Source organism: Lepus europaeus, chromosome 21 (genome assembly GCF_033115175.1).
Source record: "Lepus europaeus isolate LE1 chromosome 21, mLepTim1.pri, whole genome shotgun sequence".
In the NCBI taxonomy this organism is placed as follows: domain Eukaryota; kingdom Metazoa; phylum Chordata; class Mammalia; order Lagomorpha; family Leporidae; genus Lepus; species Lepus europaeus.
Window position 1 is genome coordinate 7203635 of NC_084847.1, and position 16755 is coordinate 7220389.

Genomic DNA, 16755 nt, shown 5'->3' on the forward strand with positions numbered 1-16755 from the left:
GACAGTGTGTTCTTTTTGTCTTTCTTGAGCTGCTTTACCCAGATGTCAGGGCTGTCCCGGTTCACAGGAGCTGGAAGCTGGTTCAGCAGAGCAGAGAAAAGCAGGGTCGGGGGTCCTGGGGCCTCGGGGCGGCCGTGTGTGCAGGGACCACGCTGAGACCCAGAGCTGCTCTCGGCTTCCCCAGTCCCCTTGTCTCCCTCCACCCTGCTGAGGGGGTACCGACCAGTCTGGACCCGGGGTGGGGGAAGGGCACGGGCGCAGGGTCTGACATGCCCCTCCCGTGCCCAGCACCCTACAGCAGCATGCCGAGGGTAACGACGTCCATGCCGATGCAGACCTTGTGTCCCTACTGTGGGAACTACGTCATCACCGAGACCTCCCCGGTCCCCGGCCTCCTCGCCTGGCTGCTGTGCACTGGCCTCTTTGTGTTTGGGTGAGTGGCCCCTGAGCGTGGCTGGGTGGGTCCCTGCAAGGTGCAGGGCCAAGGACAGAGGGAGAGCCCAGGGGGGATCGGTGGGTGGGTGGGTGGACTGCGCTCACCCGGCCACGGGCTCAGGATGGCACCTGGGGCTGTCGTCCCAGCTGCACGCGAGCACGGCAGGGCAGCCCCCTTGGTGGGGTGGCCCCAGCTCACAGGCCGCTGCCCCCGGGGCTGCAGGTGCTTCCTGGGCTGCTGCTTCCTCCCCTTCTGCGTGAGGAGCTTCATGGACGTGAGGCACACGTGTCCCGTGTGCAAGCAGGAGCTGTTCCGGCACCACCGCCTGTGACCGTCCAGAATAAACGAGGTCGCCGCCACGCAGTGGGGGGGCTGTGTCTGTGCCTGCTCGGCCTCCGGGGGGGGGGGGTGGGAGACCTCAGTGCCCCTGCTCAGCCCACCCCCAGCGCCACCTGGCCGACCCTGACCTCCACGGCTCCCACTGCCTGCCTCTGTGCCTGGGTTGGTTCTCTGTGGCGCTCGCCCTGGCCTGCCCTGTGCAGCCTCCTCTCCTCCCACCACTGCTGGTGTCACCCACGGCACACCCACCCTGTCCCACCTCCCTTGCTTGGATGCCCTGGGGGCCCTGCCACCCCCACGCTGGGAACTACTCCCTCTCCACTCCTCCGAGGGCCCGGAGATGGGATCCCCCCAGCTTGTCCCGTGACCTCCCTCTGCTAGTGGTTGGCAGAGCTGGCCTCAGTGAAATGGGCAAGAACCAGCTGGCTCAGCCCGTTAGCCGGGCACCTGCCTAGAGGTCACCACCCTCAGCCCAAGTCCCTGGGACCCCTGGGAGAGGTCTGCTCGCTCACTCACCAGCAGGGTCTTTGCTGCCCGCAGGGACGCCCCTCGGGCCGTCAGCCTCCTCACCCGATCTCCGCTCTGTGAAGCGCCCAGTCAGGTGGGTGAGCTCTCAGCTTGCCCTGGCACCCCCCAGGGCTGGCGGGAAGCTCAGAGCGGGCAGTTGGCTCCGGGGTCAGTCACTGGATAAGGAGCCAAACAGCTCAGCCTCGCAGTGCTCCTAGGGTTGGAGAGGCCCAGAGGGACCTGCAGATCGGACCCTTCCTGGGGGAAGGGGGAGTGGGAGGTGGAGCTAAACTTCACGGCACAGCCAGGCAATTTTACAGTTCTGCTAGTACGACTAATACTGTCCTACACATCATATCCCCAACTGAGTTTCCCAGAGGCTGGGGAAGACGCAGTGGCCCCAAGTGCCGGGCTTTACTGCGATGCTCACACCCGCCCCGGCACCCCAGGAGGACGGCACCGGCCCCGCCCGCGGCAGCAGAAGCCAGGCTGACGCTGGTCCCAAGGCGGTACCTGGACAGGAACTCGGCTGTCTACCCGAGACCGCTCCATCAGTGAGAACAGGTGTGTGCGGAGGACGGCGCTTTCACGGGCTGTGCCGGTCTCCGGCCCGGCAGGCATTCCTGGAAGCCTGGTTCTCAGGCAGAAGCCAACTTGCCTGCATCCCGTCATGCCAGCCAGGGACGGCCGAGCTCTGGGACGATGGTGCTGGATGCGAGGCTGCTCCCCTTCTCCTACCGCTGAGGACCAGGGAGCTGCGTGTGAGCCAAGTCTGCTGCAGGATGGGGAGGCAGCTTCCAGCTCGAGAGCCAACTCACCGGCCTTTGAGGACTGGACCGTGGGGCCTCCGGTAAATGAGGAACCCAGTACCCGGGACCCGATCCAAGCGCAGCGTCTAACAGTGAGGCTGGCTCCATAGGCTCTGATCCCACGTCCACCAAGCAACCTGCTGACTGCGAGTCAGGTTCCCCGCAGGTCTGTGGACTGCAGGAGCGACTCAGCCCTGCGACAGCTTCCAATCTGCCTTGCAGCTCCTCTGAGCAACGCGGTGCTGGGGGTGGCACAGCAGGGCTCCGCTTCCCAGGAATCACCGACACACCAGCCTCGAGGTCCTGTCCAGCTGCAGCCAGCAACCTTCCTTGGCCCCCACACCCCAACCCTGGCACTGACACTGCCCATGCCGATGTCACAGGGCGGCTGCGAGGTTTACCAATGAGGCCATGCCCTAGCCCCCAACCACCACCTGCACCTCCCAGGCAGCCCCAGGTTCCTAGGGAGGCTGTGCTCCGCCCTCGGCAGGTGCGCCTGGCAGTCAGGTAAGGGATCGGGGGCTGTGTCCGTTCATCACATTGCCAGGTCTGGGCTCTGCATGACCGCAGGCTGTGGGCCCTGTTCACGGGACCCAGCACACACGCCTTTCATGAACGCTCTGAGGCCGGCTTCTTGGCTACTGTCCCCATGGCAAGCTTGGCCAGAGCCGAAGGCCAGGAGGCACCCACCCTGCCCCTTTATCAGAGGAGCACCGGGAAGGGTGGATGCCCCTGGCTCTATCAGTGGCCACAGGGCTGCCTGGCCACACTGCCCCTCCCAGCCAGGAGTCCTTGGCTGGCAGGAGAGTCACACCCGCTGCAGGGAGGGGCCGCCCAGGCCAGCTGAGAGCAATTTCTGCTCCCGCCCCCACCACTCTGCTCACTAGGTGAGGCCACTGTCCCCAGCGACCCTTCCCCGCACCCATCACAACCTTGTCTCCATTCAGGAGTGGGGCCACCCAGGCGCTCTGGGCCCTCAGGAGGGCCTGGGGAGACTGTACCTGTTTACTACTGCTCAGGGAACGTGCCTGACTGCTGCCTGGGTGCTCCATCTGGGTCTGCCATGCAGGTGGGGACCCATCACTGCCGCCCACCAGGCTCCACAGGAACAGGGAGCCGGAGCCAGGAATTGGACCCCCGCCCAGGGAGGATGGGGCTGAACCCCACCCTGGGCACAGCTTCTCCTGAAGAGGTCATAAAAAACTTCTCCAGCACCCTCACTAGTGGGCCAGTAACTCAACAGCTGGGAGGAGAGCGGTTAGCACATACCCAGCCCTGGCTCCAAGTGTGGCTGTTGCCACACCATGACACCTTCACACCCGGAGTGGGAATCTGAATGACCCTGTTCACCCAAGGCCTGTGCCTTTAAGATTTATTTGAAAAATTTAGGTAGAGCCAGAGAGAGAAAGGTCTTCTAGGAAGGTTCACTTCCTAGATGGCTGCAACAGTTGGAGATGATCTGATTTGCAGCCAGAGCCAGGCGCTTCTTCCGGGTCTCCCGCATGGATGCAGGGGCCCAAGGACTTGGGCCATCTTGTACTGCTTTGCCAGGCCATAGCAGAGCTGGATTGAAAGTGGGCCAGCTGGGACTCGAACCGGTGCCCATATGGGATGCTGGCACTGCAGCACTGCAGGGCAGGGCTTTAATCCACTGTGCCACAGTGCTGGCCCCAAGCTTCCACATTTCAAACCAGACGGACTCCTTGACCCTTGCGTCCAGGGGTCAGTGAAACTACACGAGGCCTGTGTGAGTGTAGGTCTTCACGCTCCCGTTCCCGCGTCGTCTCTGAGGGGGACGGATCAGCCGGCTCGGCCATCCCAGCACAGTGACCCCGAGGGGCTCAGGGCTCCTGTTGTTTCACTGGGACCTTGGTAAACTGCTCTAACATCCATCCCAGACACCATAAGACAGCCACCTCGGAACAATGCTGTGGGATGCCAGCGTTGCCCAGCCCCGCCCACTCCCCCGGACTGTCGGCTCCAGTCCGCCTGTTCCGCTTCTGATCCAGCTCCCTGCTCAGGTGCCTGCGAAAGCAGTGGACAACCACTGAAGTGCTTGCGCCCCTGTCTCCCATGGGGGAGACCCGATGGAAGCCCTCTCCGTCCTCCTAACTCTGGCTTTCAGATATTTAAAAAAATAAGCAAGCGTTCAGTTGTGGCAAGCATGCACCTGTGGAAGCATCTCTAGTTCTTAGCTGTACAAGCCACGGAGGAGGGGCTGCTGCCAGCCCAGGCGCTCACGGGTGTCCCACTGCTGTCTGGACAGCATCAGCACACCATAGACGGGTTAAAGGGAGCTGACCAAGAGCAGTGTTTGCTTTCATTAGCTGTAGAACTAGAACATCTACCCCTGTGTCCCCAAAGCCAGAGTAAAACTGCTGACACTGCAACTGGGAGCGAACAGAAAGTGCAGCACGGGAGGGACATGCTACACAGCTGTCAGAACCAAGCAAGGGAGGAGCAGTCTCCCAGCACAGAGGTGGCGGCTGGCTCTGGCTGCTTCCCCTGGCCATGGGGGCTCTTCCTGCAGAGCCAGAGACACCCCCCCCCCCCAATGGCCTGTTCCTGTGCCACTGGCGCAAGGCACTTATGAACCAGATGGCACACACTACAGTAGGAATAGAGACAGCAAATCAGCCCCCGGTACCAACCAGCCTAGAGATGGAGAAATCCCTGCCCTGGGTGTGGGCAAAACGAGCCAGCAGGACGCTGGGCGGGCAGGAAGGCCCTGACCCAGCACAGGAAGGCTGTGTTCAAGGGCCCCACTTCTAACCCAGGTCACACCACGTGGGTCACAGCACTCGTGTGCAGGCCTCTCTGGACCCCCCTCCCCCCGCAGACCCCCTAAAACACTACTTCCAGTCATCCCATTTGCACATGGGGTCCTTCCTTCCAGAGAGCATTTTATTTCTCAAACCCACACACGACTGCTAGTTAAGGGGGCACCAAGGCAAAACCCGACCTCCACTGCGAGGGAGAACAGCCCAGTGAGCCCTGCTCAGCGTCGTGGGTTCCACAGCCAGGCCCGGGGCGCAGAGACCCTCCTCCTACGCCACTCACTGAATTGTACTTTTTATAGAAAATTTTATTCAACATACAACATTTTCCAGCAAAAAGGCAATATACAGGAAGAGTTGGTGTACACTGCTGCTACAGGAACAAACAAAAGATACTGGGCAAGGATGGAGATGCGTGTGATCTGCTGATCTACTGTACTGCACTCAAACTAGACACGCGGCGTCAGCTCAGAACAAAAGCAAACGAGGCTGGGACCGAGAACCACACGAAGAGCAGACACCAGTGAGGTCCCCTGCGCGCACCGGCAGAGGAGCCTCCGCCGCTGGCGAAGTGTACATGGTCGTTCATTAAATATACAATTTCATTTCTCCGTTTTTAGCTTTTTTACAAAGTCGGCAGCACACTGACCACTCATGAGCGTGCCCCCTGCTCAGAGGCGCCCCTCCTGCCGGGTCTGTCCCGCTCCACTGACCCCCAGGCCCCCCCTCCCACCCGCTGCCAGGGAGCTGCTGAGGGCCGGACGGGACCCCCGGCTGCAGCCAGCAGTCTCTGCTGGAAGTCTCTGTGGAAGACCCCATGCCTGGAGGGCTTTGCTCGGCGCATCTGCGCCTGCTCGCAGGCGGGCTGCAGGGCAGCAGCGGCTGGCGGGCGAGAGGAGCTCAGCCAAGACTCCCGGCAGCTGCGGGGCAGGAACCCGAGGAAGGGCCGACAGTGCACACGATGAAGGAGAGAGCGCTATTTATTAGGTTGTGGGTCTGTTTTGCCTTTACAGATGCACAAAAGGGCATTGAAAGTGTAACTGAGGGAAGGAGTCAGATGTGCCCGGACACCACACTTCCCGGCGGCGCAGCGCTGGGCCGGGCCCGCGAGGGCGGCCGCGCAGCGTCTGCAGCCACAGGACAGCCTGGGGGCCTTCTGCCAGTGACACGTTCCGCCAACCTCTCCCATGATGCCCACGGTTGCCTTGCATTGTGGTTACCATAAAATAACTCTCATTGGCATCCAAGCTTTATAAAAACACCTTCATTTTGCTCAAAAAGGGCAGTCAATAGATACAGAGAAGCCAAACTGAACAGCCTCAACAAAATAAAATTAACATCAGCAGCAGCTCCTCTTGCTGAAGACGGGCTAGAGCACACGTGTACCAGAGTTCCGCGGCTGTTAAAAAGGGCGCGCACCACATGCCACCCCCGGGCCACTCAGTTATGGATCTTAATGGCCTTCTCCAGGTACGTGTAGCGACTCCGCTTTGGGGCTTTGTTGAAGTGGTCGAGCCCCAGCCACGGCCGAGGATGGGACATGTTACCTGGGGGAGGGGGAGAGACACTGCTGAGGCCACCGAGCAACCCCTCAGCTCCTGCGGCCAGAGGGGGTCGGTAGCAGCCTGGTGGGGCGAGGGCTCGGCGTGCCTGTTGCTTGCTTCCTTCCAGGAGGTCCTGAACGGACGTCACCAGGGGTGGGGACTGCAGAACTGACCCCAAGGCTGCCCACCTCCTCCCAGCCCCACGCTAACACAGCTCTTACCAGGCTGAGGCTCAAAGTCTTTCAAGTTTACTTCATACTCATCTTCATTTATATACTGGTGTCGGCCCATCATCACAATTGCAAATTTAAACTAAAAGACAAAAACAACAAGACGCCTGCACTGTTGCTGTTTTGGTGGCCCAACGCCCATGTGCCAAGTGCACCCGGCTGGGCGGGCGGCGCGCACCTTCTCAAACTCCTTCTCCTGGATGTCCAGCAGGCTCTGGATCCGCTTCATGACTTCTCGGAAATGCTCGCCCTGCAACGGCAGAGGCCCTGCTCATGCACACCCGGCAGCCCCGCGCCGGCCCGAGATGTTCAGGCTGCCCACGGCCAAGTCTTACCTGGTGTATCCTCAGCAAAAACGGGATACCAAATGTCCCAAACACCTCTTTGTGGAAATGCGCCACTGTGATCAGCATCTCGTTCTCCTTATCGATGTCTACCTGGTCCAGCGGTATTTCCTGGATACGTTAAACAGGAGTGTAGGTGCCAGTGATGGACAAAATGATGCCTTTTCATTTCTGACTTGGGGCCGGCGTTGTGGCACAGCGAGCTAAGCCGCTGCCGCCGCCTGTGAAGCACGGGCTTGACTCCCAGCCACGCCCACTTCCAGTCCAGCTCCCTGCTAATGTGCCTGGGAGAGCAGTGAAGGGTGGCCCGAAGCCTTGGGCCCTTGCCTCCCATATGGGATTCACAGATGGAGTTCCCGGCTCCTGGCTTTGGCCTGACCCAGACCAGAGAGAACATCTGTGTGTGTCACTCTGCCTTTCAAATAAATAAATAAGTAAATAACTCCAACTCGCTATTCCAACAAGGTTAGACCGAACTCTCACCAAAATGCCATGCCTGGATTAAGCTAGAATGATGAGATTCTAACGTGAGAGCCAGAAGATAGAGTTAGAGGTTTTCCTTTGAAAAGACTAACAGGCCAAATAATGTATTATCCTAGCTTCTGTGGAGACAGCTGCTCCACAATCAACAACGACCCCCAGTTCCTAATTCTGCTCGGTGTCCCACCCAAGGATCCTGGACCCTCTCTGGAGGCCAGGGCACAAGTACCTCTATTCGAAACGTTCGACTCGTTGCAGGAGATAAACATTCTAGTAGTTCATCTTCTTGATGCACCCCAATAATCTTGTAGCTTACAATTTCTAGCAGCCTGAAGGAGAAAAATGAGCAAACATATATACATATTCACGTAACCGAAGAATAACAGACTTTTTCTAGAAATTATCTATAAAGCTACCAAGATGTACCTGTCCTCGTTTTCAATTTTACCAGGGTTTGAAACCTGGGAACCAGACAGGCTCTGGCCAGGTGTGCTCAGAATGAGACTGAGGGGACGTCCCCCCGACCCCAGCTGCAGTCAGGGGAAGCTCTCGTGTGCGCAGACGCAGGGCGGGCAGTCCCTGAGCACCGTGGCCAGCGCCCCACAAAGGAGGCCAAGTGGGCAGGACCAGAGGCTTTGCTCATGTCCTCTCTGGATGGCAAAGTGACAGGCTAGTGCCCCGCTGGTCACCCAACCCAGGCCGCCCTTCTGTGCCTGAACAGAGCCCATCAGCAGTGATCCTAGTAGACTAGCAGTAAGATGGCACTGAGGAGTGGCCAGTGTGCTCCTGGGTGTGTGCTATAGGCCTCTCGGGAAATACTTGCCTAAGTTTCCCTGATGCTTTCTCACCGAGCTCCACAGCCTTTTTACATTCTTCTAACAGGTCCCGGACACACCCGTGCTTGTCTGGATATAGTGTTATTTCCTAAGCAATGCAAGAGGAAACAAACACTAGAATGAAAACACATGAGATCTTCCCGACACACGAAGGGAGAAGACACTGCAGCCTCTTCTCCACGGCCTCCTCCCGGCCCCCACGCTGACATCACGGCGGGGCTAATGTGGAACTGATGCAGTTAGGAAAACGGTTGCCACCAACAGAGCAGCTTCTTGGGAAACAAAACCCCTCCCAGAGTTCTCAGTGCAGTGCACACAACGCATCGCCGGCCCACTCTGGCTGCAGCCTGGCCCCGCGTAGGCAGGAGGCACTTGAGCGCCTCTCTACTGGAGTGTGGCAGGCTGGGGTCAATCATGCCAAGGTGGGAAGGGAGAGAGAACAAGGCTGGGGTACTGCAAAAACGTTCATGGAAAAACAGAATAAAAGCTAAAGTTTATCTTGCTGCAAAAAATTTTGAAATCCATGTTTTATTTATTTATTTATTTTTAAACAGGCAGAGTGGACAGTGAGAGATAGACAGAAAGGTCTTCCTTTTCCGTTGGTTCACCCCCCAATGGCCACTGCGGCCGGTGCACCGCGCTGAACCGAAGCCAGATGCTTCCCCTGGTCTCCCTTACGGGTACAGGGCCCAAGCACTTGAGCCATCCTCCACTGCACTCCCGGGCCACAGCAGAGAGCTGGACTGGAAGAGGAGCAACCGGGACAGAACCGGCGCCCCAGGTGGAGGATTAGCCTATTGAGCCGAGGCACCGGCCATCATGCATCGTTTTTAAATATGTATTTGTGATCACATTCTTGAAGACTTCTCATACTGCCCTGGCCAGTCAGCAGTGTCTAAACTGCAGGATCTCTCGCTCGAGAGAGGGTTCCTAAGGACTTGCGCAGCTCAATGCTGTGGCTCGCGAAGCAGGAGGGCTCTGGGCAGGGACAGGCTATTAACACCTGTGGCAGTGTCTGTCTTCTGTTCCATTCTCAGGATCTTTCTGGGGATAGGCAGAAATAAGCAAACTCCAGTGAAAATTAAAATTCAGTGTAAGAAAAACTTACCTCTTCCCTAAACTGGCTGTTTAACCATATACACTTAAAACTTCGTCTGTTCTCAAAGTCTGTGATTTTCATTTTAAGCTATTAAAAGAAGAGAAACTCATGTCAGTCATGCTGCCACAGAAACCCACCCTTTGTCTTTACAACCCGTGCTTACATTACTTTGGACTCGTACCTGCTGATAGTAAAGTTTCTTAGGTTGTCTAGGCTTGAAGAATTGTAGAAGATCTCTTAAAGTACCTTCATAGTTATGTCTAAGAGGATTACCTGGGCCATCCCTGTACCTATAAAAAAAAAAAAAAAAAAAAAACACACAGCACATAAACAACTCCACAGCTCCTCCAACAATGTCTAAGAATCAGCACAGTTGAGATGTGGGCCAGGTGTGGGGTTACATAACACCTGCAGTGCGCTCTGCAGAGCCAGCGTGGCACACACAGGCCTGGCCACACAGGGCTGCACTGACGTGGGGCTATACATGAGGCTGCCAGCACTTTGTCAGCTTTAAGCAATGTGGTCAAGATGTGGGGGGTGGCGGGGGTGTGGCACTGTGGCGCAGCGGGTTAACGCCCTGGCCTGAAGCACCGGCATCCCATATGGGCGCCGGTTCAAGACCCAGCTGCTCCACTTCCTATCCAGCTCTCTGCTATGGCCTGGGAAAGCAGCAGCAGATGGCCCAAGTCGTTAGGCCCCTGCAGCTGCCTGGGAGACCTGGAGGAAGCTCCTGGCTCCTGATTGGGGCAGCTCCGGCTGTTGCGCCCAATTGGGGAGTGAACAGCAGATGGATACCTCTCTCTCTCTCTTTCCCCACCTCTCTCTCGCTCTCTGTAACTCTTTCAAATAAATAAATCTTTAAAAAAAAAAAAAATAGATGTGAGTGGGGACAGTTTTCCTCCTGAACTCAGCAGGAAACGGCACACTGGGTGTGGTGGCCAGGATTTCTGGAGGAGCCAGGGAAGGCAGCTGTGCCTGTGAGGGTGGCTTACCCTTGAGACTTGAAGAACTGGAGCAACATGGGATCCGTGTTGAGCCTCTGTGCAACTGTCTTTGCGACCTGGGGGAGGAAACCAACCAGAAGACAGAAACGAAGGTTCACATCAGGGAAGAACTTGTTCATAAACCTCACCAATCACCAGATTGAGCTATTAAAGAAAAGTGCTACGGGTGACTTAAATTTAAATTCCCCCAAATTTAATAGAAATGAACTTTATTTCTTAGAATTATCACCATGGGACAAGCACATCTGAAGAACTTTTAAAATGTGTTTTCATTTTCAATGCTAAGGTTTTCTGTTTTCCCATGACTTAATGGCAAGACACTTGCCGCGTTATAACTGATGAAGCTATTACAACTGTTCTCTCTCAAACCAAAGGATGCTTGGTAAGGGAGAGCTCTGGGACTCAAAGCTCAGGCTGAGGAGGACTGCTTCCGCACAGCGCCACCACAGCGGGAGCAGCCCCTGACCTGACAGACGGACTGCAACCCTCCCTCGGAACTTCCTCAGTGAGCACATAACACAGAAACTGCTCTGTCTGGTGTGGAATTTGATTGGGGGGGGAGGAAGGAAGAGCGTTTATTAAATACCTGAAAATAATTCATTCTATTTGACAATGTAACCACAAATCCAGGATCATTAGGGATTGTTTTATCACAGAAAATGACATCAACGCGGTGGTAGAGGTCTCTGAAATATTCTTTTGCGGTGGGCAATTCACTGTTATCATTTTCGGGGTCATCCCTGGGGGAAGAAAATTTGCAGGCTGACTCAAAGTCCATGGCAGGTGGTCATTGCTATAAACAGCATCATCTTTTTATGCAACAGTGACACCAAGAGGCTCTGCAACAGCAACTCCGGTTCCCGTCCCTGGGGCTAGGAGCAGCTGGGCTGCCTGTGGGCAGGGCAGGTGTTTGTACAGCCTGCTTGGACATCCCTCTGCACAGGGCTCAGCAAACTGGCTCTTTGCGAGACACTGTCATCGGAGGCCACAGAGCTGCTGGCTTACGTGCAGACTCACTCCGATGAATTCCCTCCATGTAATTACCTGGTGTAGCCTAAGGACCTTCCCATTTCACATAGCTGAAGCCAAGGGAACTACCGTGCTGTTTCACATAGATGTCCACGCCCTGCAAAGCTCCCATGCTGACAGTAGTCACTCGGAGCAAGGAAGAGAGCATCTGTACACCATGCCAACCTCAGGGCTGCTGCCTACATCTCTGGCATCCCATCTAAGTGCCGGTTCCAGCCCAGCCGCCTGCTGATGTGCCTGGGAAGGCAGAGGAAGACGGGCCAAGCAGACCTGGATGGAGTTCCTGGCTCACAGCTTTGGCCTGGCCTGGCCCAGCCCAGGCCATGGCAGCCATCTATGGAATGAACCAGAGGATCAAACATCTCTGTCACACTGCCTTTCAAATGAATGAAATCTTAAGCATCACACTGCTTCCTGGTTCTGAGATTGCCAGCAAACACCTGAAATTAGTGTAAGGAGACAAAATCCCTCAAGAAGCACCTACTTTTGAAACACGATAATGTCACCGTCCATGAGTTCATCGAGTGCTTTGTCAAGAGACACGTCATAGTCCTGAATTCTCTCTGTTAAGTTCGGCTTAACTTCCTGCAGTGAGAGACACAGAACATCACACACAGGCGGTCTGAAGCCAGCCCAGCAGCCGTCTTCCCGCGTACTCTCTGCACCCATTCTGTCGACCAACATTTACAAAGTCAACACAGTATTGGGACAGCTCATAAACCCCTAGGTTTGTAATAACCACCTGCCCTAAATAAAAATCACAATCTAGGTACAAGCCCAGGGCTGGTAAAGCAGTAAGAACTCCCCCCCGACACACACATACACACAACCAGTGGTACACCAATTATGATAAAAGAAACCAACGCACCTCATAGAGGATAAGGCTAGTATCTTGGATAAATCCTGCTCTGTCACACATCACTGGGAGCAAGTCACCTAGGAGACAAAGTGTCACGGTCACAGCCGCAGTATGCAAGGTGGAATGCAGGGAGCAGCCGAGCTCAGGGAGCACTTACGTATTTTACAGGATATGGGGGTGTAGATGTGCCCACAGTAATTCAAGCTGCGCGTTTTGGGATCATACATCTTCAAAAATAACATTACATCATCTACAAAGTTAACCAAACAGGTTTTGTTAGCATCTTAACACCCAAGATATTAAAATAAGTTAATGATGGAAGAAAGGACAGCTTGAGGTCCCTCAAAGTTATAATGTCAGCAGAAGCTCAAGAGCCTGACCCTAGGACAACAGCAACAGGTGCCAAGCCTAGCAAAGCCACAGGAACTGCCACACGCGGGGCAGTGTGCCAAGACCTGCAGTAGCTAACTAGCTGGACAAGTAACCTCCAAGGATGCTAATGCTAAGTGACCACTCACAACTACGATGTCTCTACAGCCAGCATCAGCAAATTCCAACCCTGTTTTATAAACACAGGTGAAGCCAGCCCAGTCACCTGCATGTTCTCTGGGGCCATTTAGTACAGCAACAGGAGACAGACCCAGTCTGTGGGCCCTGCCCTGCACACAGGGGATCACCATGTCACCACAGGGCATCCCTTCTCCACTGCTACCCTCCCCCGCCGCCAGGACACACACGGCCAGGCCTTGAGCATGAAGGGAGGACTCCTCCTCCAGGGCAGCCAGCCGTGCTGCCGTGCTGGCACAGCCCCGGAGCTCCCCACTGCTGCACAGGGCTCAGGCTCCTGGAGGGCACTTACGGTCTTTATCAAACTTGGGCAATGTTGCTCCACTCGCAGCCAGCTCAGGATCAACTGTTTCCAGGAATATCGTCCAAGGGTTCTCATTATCACTGAGTTCAATCATCTAGTTCCAAAAGAGACGGTGATTTTAGAGGATGTTTACTGGCTAAGATGATAGCGTGAAAAACTACACTCTAGGACTGTAGAAAATGTCCAATTCTGTATGACTGGCCCCAAAAGGGGAAAGGGTGCGCTAACTGCAGAGAACAAAGCCTTGGCCAGAGTTCCTCGGGAGACATGCTATTGACAATATTTACTGTTTTACTGCCGTCAGCTTCATTGTCCAACATCGCCGGTCGTTTTGTTCCATTACTCCTTGCTTGCATGGGCCACAATCGAATCTGGTCTTGTGGAAATCCCTGAAAAAAGGTTTCATAAGGAAAGCTGATATTCCACTCCTGCATCAATTTAATAATTTGGTGGAGTATAAGTTGAGGCGCTATTAAGCCACTACTTCAAGGCTAGCATCCCACATGAGTGCTAGTTTGAGTTCTGGCTGCTGTGCCTCCAATCCAGCTCCCTCTAATGAGCCTGGGAAAGCAGCAGAGGATGGCCCAAGTGCTTAGAGCCCTACAACCACGTGAGAGACCTGGATGGAGTTCCTGGCTCCTGACTCTGGCCTGGCCACACCTGGCAATTGTAGCATGCAGAGTTGACTACTGCGTGGAAGAAATTTCTATCCTTTTCTGTCACTATGCTTTTCAGATACATAGATTTTTTTTACAAAAGAAAAAAAAAAACATAATTACAGCTCCTGTGCTGATCTGGACAACTGTGACCCACACTTCCAAACTGCTTGAGTTCCAGGACTCAGGGTCCACTTTCCCAAAAATGGTGATGGCCGGGGTGTGGAGGGGACTAACGCTCATAACCTCCTTTGCATGTTCTTTTTTTGTTTTGTTTAAGATTTCATTTATTTGACAGGTAGAGTTACAGACAGTGAGAGAAACAGAGAGAAAGGTCTTTCTTCCATTGGTTTATCCCCCCAGATGGCCGCTACGGCCGGAACTACACCGATCCGAAGCCAGGAGCCAGATGCTTCCTCCTGATCTCCCATGCGGGTGCAGGGACCCAAGCAGTTGGGCCATCCTCCACTGCACTCCCGGGCCACAGCAGAGAGCTGGACTGGAAGAAGAACAGCCGGGACTAGAACCCGGTACCCATATGGGATACCAGCACCACAAGCGGAGGATTAATCAAGTGAGCCATGGCACTGGCCCCTCCTTTGCAGGTTCTAACATGTCTCCAAAATGCTGGTTCAAGGGCCCTGTGTTTTTCTTACACTCAACCCTCAGCAGGAAACGTACTCTGGCCATGTACCTCACAGCCAGGCAGGGCTGGGACACAGCACCTGCCCAGAGACTGAAAGACAAAGAACTGGGGAGCCCGAGGGCGCGAGAGGCCTGGCACGCACCATGGTCTGAGAGAGGGTCTGAACAAACTCGGCCAGAGAGGAGTTCTTCAGGACTTTGAACACAGTGTACTTCACTTTCTCTTCGTCATACATGTCGTTTCCTTGGTGGCCACAGAACTGGTCCTCTGCGACGATCTGAAAACAAGCAGGAACAGGGCACATGTGACACTGGGAAAATACAACGCTGAGCACGTTAACAGCGAACTCATTCACAGATTTGCTTATTTATTTGAAAGAGTGGCAGAGAAAGAGAGGAAGGAAGGGAAGGAGAGACAAGACACACACACACACACAGAGCGCGCGCTTCCGTCTGCTGTTTCATTCCCCAAGTGGCCACAAGTCAGGGCTGGGCCAGGCTGAAGCCAGGGGCCTTGAGCTCCGTCTGGGTCTCCCATTAGGGGGCAGGGGCCCAGCACTTGGGCCATCCTCCAGGGCGTTCCCAGGCGCATCAGCAGAGTTGGACACAAGGCAGAGAAGCCAGGACTCGAGAAGCAGGTTCACCTGCTGACCACACCTGCCCAACAGCAAACTTGTACAACTCGTCCTCTGTTCCAGAGTTCTTCAGACGAGCAAAGGAGAATGCATCATGCAGGGACCAACACCTACGCTGGGAATGTATCTGGAGTGGACCAGACCCCTGCATCGCAGCGTCACTGCTCAGCCAGGCCCAAGAATGAGTAGCGATGGGGCTGCATGACGCTCCTCCACGGCTCCCCTGCACCTTCCACACCTGCCCAGTGTGCTTTGCTGGTCTGCCCTGGGTCTCTCAAACCGCATCTTCAAGAGCCTGTTCTGGGCAGGAAGTACCTGCCAGAGCACCATCTCTCTCAGACCACGCCCAGGGCTGTTGGCACTCTTGCAGGTCCCTGGGAGGTGGGGGCTGACCTGCACTTGCATATAGAGATGGGCTTCCTGCCTCTCCTTCCGCTTCTGAGCCTCGATCCTCTTCTCTTCTTGCAACCGTTCCACCAGCTGCTGCGGAATATCATGGTCTGTGACAGCTTGAAGAACTTCACCTGCAGGACAAAGGCAGCCTCTTTCATCTGTGTGCCAGCCCAGGTGCTGGATCATCACTGATAAAATCCTCCTCCTCCTCTTGTAACCACTGGGCTCCTCAGGTACCAGTTCAGCGCAGCCCGTGTCCGGGTGCGGCGAATGAGGGCAGCCCCAGGCTCACGGCACAAGTGCAGGGACCCCATACTCACTCAGCTTCGACTCTCTGATGTACACCAGCATGTAGGCGTTGGTGCAGTGCCGGACAGACAGGTCGTCGTCATGGCCCCCGTAATTGTGCTCGATCGCCTCCTCCTTAGTGCAGCGCGACACCACGTCATCGTCAAACTTGCACCACTAGAAGGAAAAGACCCATTAGACTCAGCAGGGAAGGTCCCGCGGTGCTCACATCAAGAGCTGAGCGCACCCTAGACCAGGCCAGCTCAGAAAAGAGCATAAAAATTAACCATACTGAACGTATCTAATTCAGTTATTAAAGTTGAAATTTTATGTGATAATAAAAACTAAATGGGGGAGGTGGGTACGGCATTGTGGCACAGTGGGGTTAAGCCACCACCTGTGACACTGGTATCCCATATGGGCGCAGGTTCAATTCCTAGCTGTTCCACTTCTGACCCAGCTCCCTACTAATGCACCTGGGAAGGCAGGGGAAGATGCCCCAAGTTCATGGGACCCTGCACCCACATGAGAGACCTAGAAGCAGCTTTAGAGCTCCGGGCTTTGGTCTGGCCCAGCCTCAGCCACTGCAGCCTTCCAGGGGGTGACCAGCAGATGACACATCTCTCCCTCTCTGCTTTTCAAATAAATATAGCTACCGTCCAATCTCTTGGACTGAGCCATTTTATTTCATTTTTAAATTTATATTTATTTGGTAGGTAGAGAGCTCATCCACTGGTTCACTCTCCAATGCCCTTAACAGCCAAGACTGACTGGGTCAAGCCAAGCCAGGAACTCGACTGCAGGGACCCCATCATTTGAGCCATCAGCAGTACCGGCAAAGAGCTTGCATCCACCAGCAGCAGAGCCAGGTACAGAACTCAGGCACTGCAGGACGGGACGTGAGTTTCTTAACCACTAGGCCAAACACCGCCTGCAGACTGAGCCGTTTTAAGCCATTCATCAATGCTACAGCT

General features: G+C 55.2%; 2 protein-coding genes across 2 annotated transcripts in view; one reads left to right on the top strand and one right to left on the bottom strand.

Annotated features, from left to right (window-relative positions):
- LITAFD (LITAF domain containing) overlaps positions 1 to 5473 on the top strand; it is a 20368-nt gene extending 14895 nt beyond the window's left edge. The window contains exons 4-6 of the mRNA XM_062179766.1: positions 289 to 433; positions 659 to 785; positions 1316 to 5473. Of these exons, the coding sequence (XP_062035750.1) occupies positions 289 to 433; positions 659 to 767 (254 nt within the window). The 3' untranslated portion in view covers positions 768 to 785; positions 1316 to 5473. The remainder of the gene's footprint in view (positions 1 to 288; positions 434 to 658; positions 786 to 1315) is intronic.
- Positions 5474 to 5597: 124 nt separating this feature from the next.
- The window catches only part of USP7 (ubiquitin specific peptidase 7), a 59870-nt gene continuing 48712 nt past the window's right edge, over positions 5598 to 16755 (bottom strand). The window contains exons 14-31 of the mRNA XM_062179763.1: positions 15814 to 15958; positions 15494 to 15624; positions 14609 to 14743; positions 13452 to 13553; positions 13153 to 13258; positions 12451 to 12543; positions 12303 to 12370; positions 11919 to 12019; positions 10992 to 11145; positions 10394 to 10461; positions 9583 to 9691; positions 9411 to 9488; positions 8290 to 8390; positions 7696 to 7795; positions 6978 to 7097; positions 6821 to 6892; positions 6634 to 6724; positions 5598 to 6415 (exon numbers count right to left, since the gene is read on the bottom strand). Coding sequence (XP_062035747.1) covers positions 6309 to 6415; positions 6634 to 6724; positions 6821 to 6892; positions 6978 to 7097; positions 7696 to 7795; positions 8290 to 8390; positions 9411 to 9488; positions 9583 to 9691; positions 10394 to 10461; positions 10992 to 11145; positions 11919 to 12019; positions 12303 to 12370; positions 12451 to 12543; positions 13153 to 13258; positions 13452 to 13553; positions 14609 to 14743; positions 15494 to 15624; positions 15814 to 15958 — 1881 coding nt within the window. The 3' untranslated portion in view covers positions 5598 to 6308. The remainder of the gene's footprint in view (positions 6416 to 6633; positions 6725 to 6820; positions 6893 to 6977; positions 7098 to 7695; positions 7796 to 8289; positions 8391 to 9410; positions 9489 to 9582; positions 9692 to 10393; positions 10462 to 10991; positions 11146 to 11918; positions 12020 to 12302; positions 12371 to 12450; positions 12544 to 13152; positions 13259 to 13451; positions 13554 to 14608; positions 14744 to 15493; positions 15625 to 15813; positions 15959 to 16755) is intronic.